A 12,341-nucleotide genomic window follows, 5' to 3' on the forward strand; every position below is an offset into this window, starting at 1 on the left:
GCTAGACTGTATACACATTGCTCAACGGGACACTTTTCCCAGGTCATTTATGACTTCCACTGTTTTATCTTATGTACATAAGGGTTTTGTAGATTCTGCTGTTATTAGAGTGCATTTGCAGAGTCAGCTACTAGAGCAGCCAGCACATACTAAAATGCCAGTACTAAACACCTTAAATAGCACTGCTAGATCATTCATGATTAGATCTCCAGACACATGCCACAGAGAAAGATTTGAAGGTTTGCGAGGGATGACTCGGAAAAGACCATAAATGGACTTTTCCTCGAAGAGGGGAAGACAGGACATGATGCAGCCCCGCAGCTAGTGCATCTTTGTTTATGGCCCAATACCATGGGGTAGGTCATAGAGGATGGCAGAACACATTTTACTGAAGGATTTCTTTGTCACTAACCAAGCTTGTTAAAAGCATATGTGTCACGGTGCATCACATGTATCATCACATCACATCACATGTACGTGCAAACATACCACACAGGGTGAAACATGAACACCTCCCGTATCCTACTACACCTTTCACTCATCTGCAAATAGATTTCACCCACATGCCAAAGAAAGGGACAGAGCAAGAATACCTTTTGGTCATCGTGGATATATTCTCACGATGGGTGGAAGCATTCAAAACCACAAGAGAAGACACACAGACAGTGGTGCGCATACTCACGCAGGGAATCATCCCTAGGTGGGGCTGTCCATTGCAAATAGGAAAGCCACGCAAGGAACATTAAAAGACTGGTTAGTACACTTACCCTTGATACTATACCAAATCAGAAACACCCCTAGTTCAAGAAATGGACTTTAATGGGAAAGCCTATTCAGAAGAAGAAATGGTACAGAGAGGATAGGAATCCTAGGCAGGATCCTAACTTATATTCTCTACAGGAAGAGTACGTGAGAGATCTGGTAAGTACACTTAGTGAAAATTATGAAGCAGTGGCTGTCACCTTTCCTCCTCTTTCCACAGATCCGATCCACCGGGTCATACCGGGAGACAAAGTCCTAATAAAACAACTCGCAGTGAGAAAACATATAGGACCCGTTTACACCGGACCACACAAAGTAGAAAAAGGTCTCCAGAACGGCTGTACTTACTACCCAGGGACCACAATGGATCTATGCATCCGTGATGAAGACGACCCCCCTTTTTCCCCTTCCAACTCCAGAGGCACGGACAGAAGAGCAGAAAAGGAGGGACCAACAAGCCGCACAACTGGAGGACTTAATCCAAGGATTGGAACAGGTCACAGTGCAACTACCTTGAAAATTGTCAAAGACTGGCCCCCAATTTGCTCCCCCGTTTCAGTCCCAGACCACTTCCAACTCCACATTGGCCCAAGTTGCAAAATATTTTTTTTGTCACCGATTGTTACATGTTGTGTTCTCCTTATTGCAATCCCAGGAAAATTACTAAACCACATGTGAAAAGGGGTGAGAATGTCAGCATGGCAATGTTGACCATAGAGCAGAAATGATATAATGAGTGATCGGGCCTACGCCATGGGTGCTCAACCTGTGGCCCTCTAGCTGTTGCAGAACTACAAGTCCCATGAGGCATTGCAAGTCACTGACAGTTACAAGCATGACTCCCAAAGGCAGGGGCATGATGGGAATTGTAGTTATGCAACAGCTGGAGGGCCGAAGGTTGAGCACCCATGGCCTACGCGATAAAAGGAGGGATTGAAAGGCTAGAGTTCCCCCATAAATATCAATGCATTGAAAGGCTAGAGTTCCCCCATACTATCAATGTATTATAAGGCTTGCTAGAGTTCCCCAATAGTGATTAATGCTTGTATAAAGATGTATCCTTGAGCTTCTAGAATAAGTTACACAAAAGCAAGGAACCTTGCCAATGTTATTGTGTCCTAAGCAAAGAACATAACATTAGATAAGCTGCAGTAGGAACAGGATCAGCCAGGTGCCCAGAATATAGATTGTTATATTTTACACACGATGTATAATTGTGATGAATATTACTTGTATAACCTAATAACTTAGATATGATTGGGTGTTCCCTTCTTGTATGATTTGATTATGAACAAGTACGCATTCGAAAAATAAAGTCTAGTGTGGACATACCATATGTGCGTGTGGATGTTTTCACTACCAATGCATTGGGGAGCCTCCATACATCCAGATTGTCCTTAAAACCCGGGTCTAGTTGAACCAGCAACCTTACACTGAGCACAGTTTTATATTAGGTCACCCTTGTGTTTTAGATTTTGGTAGGAAACTGTCAGCAGAAAATCTGCAAAAGGGTCATACAGACTTCATGCAAGATGCTGTATTTCGTGGAACCCAAGGCAGAACTGAAAAGGAGCAATACTAAACACTGCACCAAAGCGCATAATAACTAATATCCCTTACTGTATTTATATGAATTATTTGTGTTTACCTCAAAGCAATAACTTAGTAAAAAGCAATAGTAAACTGAAAGGAACTAATGAACAGGCAATTTTATCACAGCGTGTTTAGAGATACTGATTGGGTTTAAAGTGCACAGAATCGGTTTAATCTAAATGGACAATATCTGTATACCAGGCAGTTTGCCAGTGTTCAATAGTACAGTAATAGACCAACTTCAATTTTTGATTGCCCTTTTTAAAAAAACAATGCTTCACTCAATATTGATGATATGTAAAGGAGCAGACTATTTATCTAGAAAAGTGAATGTTCACTTGACAAAGTGCATATCCTTTTTTCAAAAGTGAATGTTAATGAATAAGCAATAAATGGCAAAATAAAAATATTTGTTCTAGATCATATTTCAGTATGCAAAGTGAATACAGCATCACCTCATTCAGTAACTTACACTCTGCACAATGAATATTCACGTTCCTAAGCAAACACATTCTACTTCTTTCACAAATCAATACCAGTGTCTTTCTAGACCAGTGATGGCGAACCTTGGCACCCCAGATGTTTTGGAACTACATTTCCCATGATGCTCACCTATACTGCAGAGTCCGTAAGCATCATGGGAAATGTAGTTACAAAACATCTGGGGTGCCAAGGTTCGCCATCACTGTTCTAGCCACCTGTGCAGCCACCCTCTCAAGCTAATGAACAAGAACTGGAGTCTTAACTATGTTCTTGCCTTAGCAGTTTCAAAAGTCCCCATGCCCATGTTACTGTTTGTTACTCAAATTTTGCAGAGAAGATGATTGGAGAAGTAGGACCAGTGCCTGTGTTGTGACAGGTGATAGAACTGATGGATAAAATAAAAATAAAACATGTAACTCATGTTCACAAGAATCTAGCAAAATTCAGATGTACAGTTTTGTTCCTGCTATTTGTTTAAACAGTAGCCGGTATTACATACCTGTATGGGTAACCATGATACTTTGATCGGAAGATTGACAGAAGGAAGCTGAAGAAGAATACCACAAGACCAAGTCCAACTAGACATATGACTATGAAAAAAAAAATATATATATATATTATATTAATTGTGTGTACACAGTTTTCAGTGTTCATTCAAAATACACAAAAACGTATTCTAGTGTTCTGATTCTGCACAATATGTAAATGGTAATTTAACAGCATTTGTGAGCATTTGCGGGCATGAGGCGTAAATTACTGACCAAAAAAGCTGATTTTTTTATTTATTTTTTTCACTGAAGAATGCACAGCGCTTGTTTACGCATCTGTTTGCATAGGCACATTACAATTAATGGGCTGTATTTTAGCTCAGTAAAAAAAAAAAAAAGCTGTACTGAGCTTTTTCAAGAAGCAGTGTGCAAGAGGCCTTACAACAAAATATATCTTTATAGTAGATCTAAGCTCAAAATGTGAGGATTTTCAATCTCATAGGGAAAACCTATATATGTTAATGATCGTAAGGAGTGCCCTAGAAAAATAGGATTTTTGACTTTTGACATAGGATCTTAGTCTTAATATTTATGTGTTTATTACAGCACTGTCAATTTACAAAGTGCTTTACATATATACAGTATATAGTACATTCACATCACTTCCTGCCTTCAAGGAGCTTAAAATCTAAGGTCCCTAACTCTCATTAATACATACACATACTAAAGTCAATTTAGACAGGAGTCAATTAACCTATAAGCATGTCTTTGAAATGTGGGTGTAAATACACACAGACAAAGGGAGAACATGCAAACTCAGTGCAGAAAGTGGCAACCAGTGGCGTAGCGTGGGCTGTCAGTGCCCGGGGCAAGGCAAGAAATTTGCGCCCCCCTAACCTGCAAACTTTTTGCACTCCCTGAGTCCCGTCCCGTCCCTTCTCTTCCTACAATAGTACACAACCACTGACCACTACACTACACACTGACCACTACACCACACACTACACTGCATACCACACTGACCACTACACTACACACTGACCACTATACACTACACCATACACTGACCACTACACTACACACTGACCACTACACACTGACCACTATACACTACACCATACACTGACCACTAAACACTGCCAACTACACTGCATACCACAATGACCACTACACCATACATGCCTAGAATTATTCATCAATTAAACAATGGTTGTATGCAGCTACCTTCAGGTGAATAAACACTGGCAAAAAACAAAAAACAAATCTGCAATGACATCCTCTATATAACACTATTCACTTCCAACAAGCCTCGGTTTTGCAGCAAGCGAATAGGAGATCAAAGGGTACAGATGGGAGAGACCTAAGCCCTGTTCTGTACTTCAAGAAAAGGATTTTTCAGGTGAGTAAAACACCCTATTTTCTTAAACATACAGTACAGGACAGATCCAAGTTGTAACAATGAGACATCCAAAGGCAGTCTAACTGAAGGGTGGGCAACACAGCAAACACCGACAGGCCCACAAAATAAATGGGTCAAGAGTAGACTTGACATAACTCAGAGAGCAGCGTGCAGCACCTGCATAAAACTGGAGACCAGAACATGTACCTGGTAAAACTGCAATCTGAGAAACAGATGCCTGATGCTCAAAAGCCCACAAAGCACCAACAGATCTAGTACAGTATACCTTAAAGGAACACTAAAGGTTTGTTTTTTATTAGATCAATTGATTGCTGTAAGCTAGAGCATTTAAATATCACTTACCTCGTTTTTCCTTTTGACCTCCAAAATACAGTAATCCAGGTTTGAAAATGCCATTTCCTGTCACTCCTCTTCTTGCTTTCCACCAGCATCTGAGCTGTTTTGCATGGTGGAAAGCAGAATGTGCTCACCCCCTCCCTATGACTACAGCCCTGCGTGAAGATGCTCTTTTATCCCTCACAGGCATGGAGGCTAAGCCTAATGGGAACTGTAGTTCCCATTAGGCCGTGATGTAGCAAGAATGAATGCGCACCGCAAACCAGGAAGTCAGTGAGAATAATGATTCAGGAGTGCTGGAGGTGAATAAAACAGCTCGATTTCAACAGGTATCAAACTTGTTATAATGCAAAACATTACTTTTTACTTTATCAGCTACTGTCAGACTTTAATTTAAGATGTAAATATATTTGTCTTTACAACCCCTTTAACAGATAAGAGAGGGACTATATCCTTAAAGCTATAGGCTTGAATGATGACATATTTTATTTTATTTTTCCATAAAGATTTGTATTGAAAATAAGGAGTAACAAGCACAATGGAGTGTATTACAGAAACAATTAATACAGGATGAATTATAAAAAAAGGGTTGATAACAAGAAAAACATAGGATCATCAAGGAATAGCCTAGTAATGGAGTATAAGCAAGGTAACTTGCTTCGAGTTGATCAGGAATTACTTTATTTGAAACAGTTTCTGCATATGGAATTACTGGTAAATGTCAAGGAGTTGAGTATCTAGGGGGTCTAAGTGAACCATGATATTAATCGTGAAGACTATTTCAGGTCCTTATCAGACAAGGGTTGGTTGTTTGGGGGTTAACTTAGACGTTATTATAAATATTGTTAGGATATATCTATTAAGAATATGGATTAGCTTGTTAGATATGGCAAGGCGGTTTATGTGTGTACTATAGTTCTGTCTGACTGGGCTGATATATCAAGAGTAAGAATTGTTTGAAATGTTGAGCATACATACAAGTAAGGGGAGACATTTCTGTGTGACAAAGAGCTGGGTAGGGTCCAGGGGTGGTAAGAAAGAAGGGGTAGTGGGTAATTAGAGTAGGGAAGGAAGGGGATGGCAAGAGGAAAGGGTGGGGGTGGTATGGTTGGAGGGTAGTAGGTGGGGGGAGTAAAGGGGGTGGGATAGCATCTCCTTCCTTTCACGGTCTTCCGGTAAGAGGGATAGGGAGAGATCATTTTCCCAGGCTGAGCATGGCAGCCCTGTGTTGGGGGGGATGTTTGAAAATAAAAGAGAATGCATTGTAGAAACTAAGTGGCATTGGGGTGTTTGCGTTAAGCACAGGATCTTGAAAGAGAGGGGTCTAGAGACATTGAACTTCCTATGTAAATCACGGATGTAGTGCAAAAGTGTTTAGTTCCAGGGAGAGATAGGGGGGCCTTCCCTTGAAGGGAGGTTTCCGCGTGGTAAAGGTTTACCTTGTATGAAAAAGTGGTAAGCTAAAGCACTTTTATGTGGCCAGGTGTCATGTAGAAAATTACTGACTGTACCAGGGGGAGTCAGAGACAGAGAGAGGTAAGAGGTCCAGGAATTGAGGATAAGGAAGTTGATTTGCATGTTTCTTGAAAGCATCTAAAGGTTGGACCGATTAGGGGATGGGGGCGGGTTTCAGTCTATATGTATTGTGAGCATACAGGGTAGTGAATGTAGGGGAGATAAGGTGAACAAAGCCTCGGGGGGAAGCCGAGTCTTTGAGTCTGTCATGGATATTCCAATCTAGAATTCTGGAAGGTTGACAAGCGCGATAGTAGCTTCTGAGGTCTGGTAGGCATATCCATCCTTTTTGCTTAGGTAGAGAAAGGTGGGAGTAGCTAATTCTAGGTCTTTGATTTCCCCAGAGGAATCGAGTGCAAAGATTTTGTAACTTCGGAAGAAGGCTGTGGGGATATGGATTGGTGCTGCTTGTAGGATATAGAGAAGGCAAGGTAGGGCAGTCATTTTTAAGATGGCTGTTCTACTGAACCAAGAAAATGTGGGTTTATTCCAGTGTCTGAAGTCATTGGTGAGACTCTGTAAGATGGGTATATAGTTTTTGTGGTATATATTTTTAAAGTGTCAAGGTAGTTGGATGCCTAAATATGTTAATGCATCTTCTTTCCATTGGAAAGGGAAGTTCCCTTGGCATCGGGTAACAATTTGGTTAGGAAGAGAAACATTCAAGGCATAAGACTTGAAGAAGTTTATCATGAGGTTAGAAAATTGTCTAAATTGGCAAAATTCTGTTAGAAGATTGGGAAGTGAAGTATGGGGTTCTGTAAAAAAGAGGAGAATGTTATTGGGGAAAGCTGCTAATTTGTATTCTTTGTTGGGGGTTTTTATGCCTCTAATGTCTGGGTTGTTTCTGAGGCTGCGTAGGAAGAGTTCTAAGCAAAGTACAAACAGTAAGGGGAGAGGGGACAACCTTGTCTTGTGCCATTGTGGATGGAGAAGGCATCTGATAGGAGGCCATTAAATCAGACCCTAGCTACCGGGTTGGAATAAAGAGCCATTATAAAGCTTAATAGGTGGTTACCCAAGCCCATGGACTGGAGAACTGTTTCCATATAGTCCCAGGCTACCCTGTCAAATTCCTTTGCCATGTCTATGGATAAGAAGAAACCTGGTTGGTTGGAGGAGGTCAAACGATGGTGTAGGTTTATTGCTTTGATTGTGTTATTCCTGGCTTCCCTACGAGGAACAAAGCTAAGATTTTAGCAAAGATTTTAATTTTAAGATTTAATAGGGAAATTGGTCTATAGTTTGCTGTTTGGGTGGAGTACTTTCCTTCTTTGGGGATGACGGAGATATGTGCTTCTAGCATGCTTGGTGTGAGTGGGTTGTCAGCAGACATGGAGTTAAATGTGGAGAGTAGGTAAGGTAGGAGAAGGAAGTGAGGTTAAGTAAATGAGAAAGGTGTAAAGGTAGATGTAGGGTTTTTTTGAGGTGACTAAAGAGGGGAGAGGATAGAAAAGCCGGAGCTAAAAAGAGAAAACGAGAGGGGATAAAGAAGGGAAATGTGTAATAAGTCCGGAGGTGAATATAGGCTGGCTTACTCACCCTAAAAGGAGGGGGGATCTGGAACAGGTCAGCAAGAACTTCCTGAGTTAACAGCAGCATTCATAGACATACTGTTTGTGTATTGTTCAATGTCAATGTCATATTGGACGTCAATCATGCAAAATTTTGTTGTCCCTCTTTTTTCATGTGTCCCCTTCTCCCCCTTCCCTTCTTTTGATATTGCTGTTTTTATTTGATGATGATGTTTTTTTAGCCCAATTCAAAATAAAATAATAATTTTATACAAAACAAGTACATGTATTACTTGTAAGCTGTGTATAGGCCCTTGGGAACATTTTGTTTTCTTTTCATATATGGTATTGGGCTAGCAGCATTCTGTCTACAACCAGGGGAGGTGGGTCACATTTTTGTTCAACATGTCTTAATGATATAACCAGGATAGCTGTCCTTTCACAATGCATGTAATATACTTACTGATGGAGAATGTTTTTCAACATCTGGAGAGTATATTTTGGTGTGGGGAGGGATAGATGAGGGTAAAGGGTAGGAGAAAAGAGGAATGAGATACGTAGTGGAGAAGTTAATGTAAAGGTGGGTAGGCAACATCAGAAGGTGCTTTGTGGGTCTTGAGTCATTGTTCTCCTTGCACCTCGTGGCATGGGGGGACGCTGTGTGATATGGTAGATAGTTCCCGATTGGTAGACTTTCCAGAATCTAGTAAACCTTGTGCGGTGAAGAAGCTATTGTAGTTAATTGATTAGGGGTTTTGTGCATTCAATTTAGGGCCCTTTAAAAAGGAGGGGGGAACTGCATATAGATAGATCCAGAGTTGTGTAAAAGAAGCAGCTCTATAGGAGGAATGAGTACAGGGTTTTGTTGTAACAGCAAGTGATGGGAGAGAGTTTTTAGCACTGTGAGTGAGGCTTTCTAGTGGATTTGAGATATTGCTGATTTCATCTCTCTTAGGGGAAAGGAATATGTCCGTGAGATGGTGGAAAATGAAGGGAGCACATTGGGCAATACAGTCATATGGGGGTGAATTCAGAGAAAATCATTCAGTAGTGGGCATTGAGGGGACAGTTAATGAAGAAGGAGTACTAAGCTTAATACGTGACATGTTTTCTGGGTTTAGTAAATTTAGGCAAATAGGAGGGCCCTTCGGTCAGCTGGAGATGCTGTTGGGCAGTCGTTCATCAGAGTATCTTGGGAATCTGGTGGCAGATACTGTGGTGTGAGTGAGTGTCGGCACCCTGGGCCATGGTGGATGTCTGCCATTGAAGTGGCAAGTCTTGTAGACGGTAGGCTAAAATGGTTGTACCAGTCAGGCAAGTCAATCCTTAGAATCTCATTGCAGAAGTGTTTCAGGTCCACAGGAACTCTTAAATTAGCTGTGCGTTCTTGATTTGTTGCTGAAAGGCAGAAAGGAAATTTAGTTGATGGATCTGGCATGTACGAGGTCCAAGAGGGGTCTCAGCTCTTTTCTGCATTGGAGAGTAATGTCCTGATAGATTTTTACTTCTGTACATTATGCGGCCCCTATTGCAAGCTTTTCCTAGGATCTCCTCTTTTTGGGGAAAGCTGACTAGGCTGCAGACTACATCTCTTGGAGGGTCAGTGTCTCTACCATGTGGTCGGAGTGCTCTGTGTAGGAGCTCTATTTCTATAACAGCATCTTGCAGCCTTTCTAGAATGTCATTGAACAGGGCTAATGTGGTTTGAGTAAGCTCATGGCTCTCAGGCAGACTTCTTACCCTTAGGTTATGGCGCCTTCCATGGTTGTTGAAATCTTCTAGGTGACGGTAAAGCTCTCTTAGGTCGATGGCATGTAATTCAGTAACTTGCTAGATTTGCAGAGGGAGGCATCATGGCAGGCCGTTGTCCTCTCCACCTCTTCTACTCTGAAATTGATGGCATGGATGTCTTCCCACATATCTGAGATAGCTGCCAATAGGGTACTTTTGATGTCGGCAGCAATCTCATGGAGGTCATACAAATAAGGAGTTTGCATCTCTCTGGAGCTTGGGGAGCAGAGTTTCTGTCCTGTGATCTGAGCAGGGGCTGTGCTAGGAGATTGAGATCTCCAGGAGGCAGCTTGAGAGGCAGACCATCTGTAGCTGGGTGCGGAAAAGCTCCAGAATGTTCCTGCTTAGTTGTGTTCTTTGATCTCGGCAATCCGGATCTGGTGGCAGAAGCACTGTGGTGTGTTCTTCCCATTTTTTTCTGAGTATAACCCCTGTTGGAGAGATTGCCGGAGCTCAAAAGTTAGGTGGCCATCTCGGACCAGAAACAGACCACCCATCTAGAAATGGTTGAGCAAGGAGAAGGGAGCCCATGCAGGAACCTTTGGGAAGGACAAAGAAGGAATCTGATTGCCCAAAAAAAGGCATAACCTGAGAGGTAGACTCTCACCACACATACTATGTAGACACAGTGGAGAAACATTTCCTTGGAATGTTTTGGAGCAGGACATAAGGACAACATCCTTGTTGATGTAAAAGAAACAAACAACCTTAGAAAGAAAAGTGGATTAAGTCCACAGGACAACCTTGTCCTGGTGTAACCCAAGGAAATGCTTCTTACAAGTTAAGATTGCTAACTCAAAGACCCTGCACAGAATTGACAGATAACATCCTGTGTGTTACCACCATTATTCTATTTTTCATCCCACTCCTCTTCAAGCAGCAAGCAAAATGAAATGAGTCTAACCATACCCATAACCAGTATATTAATAATGTATGATTATATGCACATAATTTAGTTGAAATACAGTAGCATGGCTAAACTGGCTAGATGGAGTTTATGGACTGGCAGCTAGAGGGCATTATCAAATTTGTTTATGGATGCTTAAAGCGGATGTTCGCTCAAAAAAAAATATTAAAAGCCAGCAGCTACAAATACTGCAGCTGCTGACTTTTAATATTAGGACACTTACCTGTCCTGGAGTCCAGCGGCGTCCGCAGCAGAGGACGAGCGATCGCTCGTCACCCTGCTGCTCCCCCCTCCATCCACGCTGAGGGAACCAGGAAGTTAAGCGCTCCGGCTTCACTGCCCGGTTCCCTACGGCGCATGCGCGAGTCGCGCTGCGCCCGCCGATTGGCTCCCGCTGTGTGCTGGGAGCCGAGTGTTCCCAGCACACAACGGGGGGGGGGGGGGGGGGGGTCAACGGGATGTGACGCAATGCCCGTCTTTTGCCCGTGAATGCCGAGCCGGAAGTGGGTGCAAATACCTGCACCCCACTGAAAGGTGTCAAATGTGACACCGGAGGGGGGGAGGGTGCCGATCAGCGCGACTTCACTTTAGGGTGGAGAACCGCTTTAAATTCATGTTTTTATCATTTTGATTTTATTTTGTAATTGTTTGGATCTACAGCATGTAAAAAAAAATCAGTCCTTTTATCAGTTTGTTTTTGTCTGTGATTTGTTAAGGGAGAATACCTTTAAACTCCTATTTGTATGCCTTTCCACTTTTTTTCTAAGAACATCTCAATTTATGGTGTCCTTGATGGTTTATGTAGACCAATGCTGTGGCATTGTTCGAATGCAGCCTGAGTGGGTAAACTAGTTCCACGATGGGAGGATGTTGAGTTGAGTGAAACTGGGCAAAGGGGACTGCTGCTACCATAAGGCCCAGGACTCTCTGTAGAAGGGGACGGAGTGGTGCCTTTTAGATCCAAGCCCTGTGTGTGGGACCATAGAGAGTCAACCTTTTCTGCAGTAAGGAAGATTGTGGCTTGGGCTTAGTACAAACCGGGGTATTCCAGAACATTGTGAGAAAACCAGAGCAAACTTCAGATAGTGGATTAACCACTTCAGCCCCGGAAGGTCTTACCCACTTCCTGACCAGGCCATGTTTTGCGATACGGCACTGCGTCACTTTAACTGACAATTGCGCAGTTATGTGATGCTGTATCCAATTAAAATGTATGTCCTTTTTTATCACAAATAGAGCATTCTTTTGGTGGTATAAGATCACCTCTGCGGTTTTTATTTTTTGCGCTATAAACAAAAAAATACTGATAATTTTGAAAAAAAGATAAACGATATTTTTTACTTTCTGCTATAATACATATCCAAAAAAAAGTCTTCATAAATTTAGGCCAATATGTATTCTGCAACATTATTTTGGTAAAAAATATCAGAATAAGCATATATTAATTGGTTTTCGCAAAAGTTAGCATCTACAAACTACGGGATATTTATTTATTTTCTACTAGTAATTGCAGCGATCTGTGATATTTAGCG

The 12,341-nt window shown here is 41.9% G+C and overlaps 1 protein-coding gene across 2 annotated transcripts in view; it reads right to left on the minus strand.

Moving 5' to 3' along the window:
• The window catches only part of TUSC3 (tumor suppressor candidate 3), a 362,725-nt gene that overhangs the window by 26,075 nt on the left and 324,309 nt on the right, over positions 1–12,341 (minus strand). For both annotated transcript variants that reach the window (XM_040334674.1, XM_040334673.1), the window contains exon 9: positions 3,338–3,428. In XM_040334674.1, coding sequence (XP_040190608.1) covers positions 3,338–3,428 — 91 coding nt within the window. The remainder of the gene's footprint in view (positions 1–3,337; positions 3,429–12,341) is intronic.

The sequence above is a fragment of the Rana temporaria genome, chromosome 1 (genome assembly GCF_905171775.1).
Source record: "Rana temporaria chromosome 1, aRanTem1.1, whole genome shotgun sequence".
Lineage (NCBI taxonomy): Eukaryota > Metazoa > Chordata > Amphibia > Anura > Ranidae > Rana > Rana temporaria.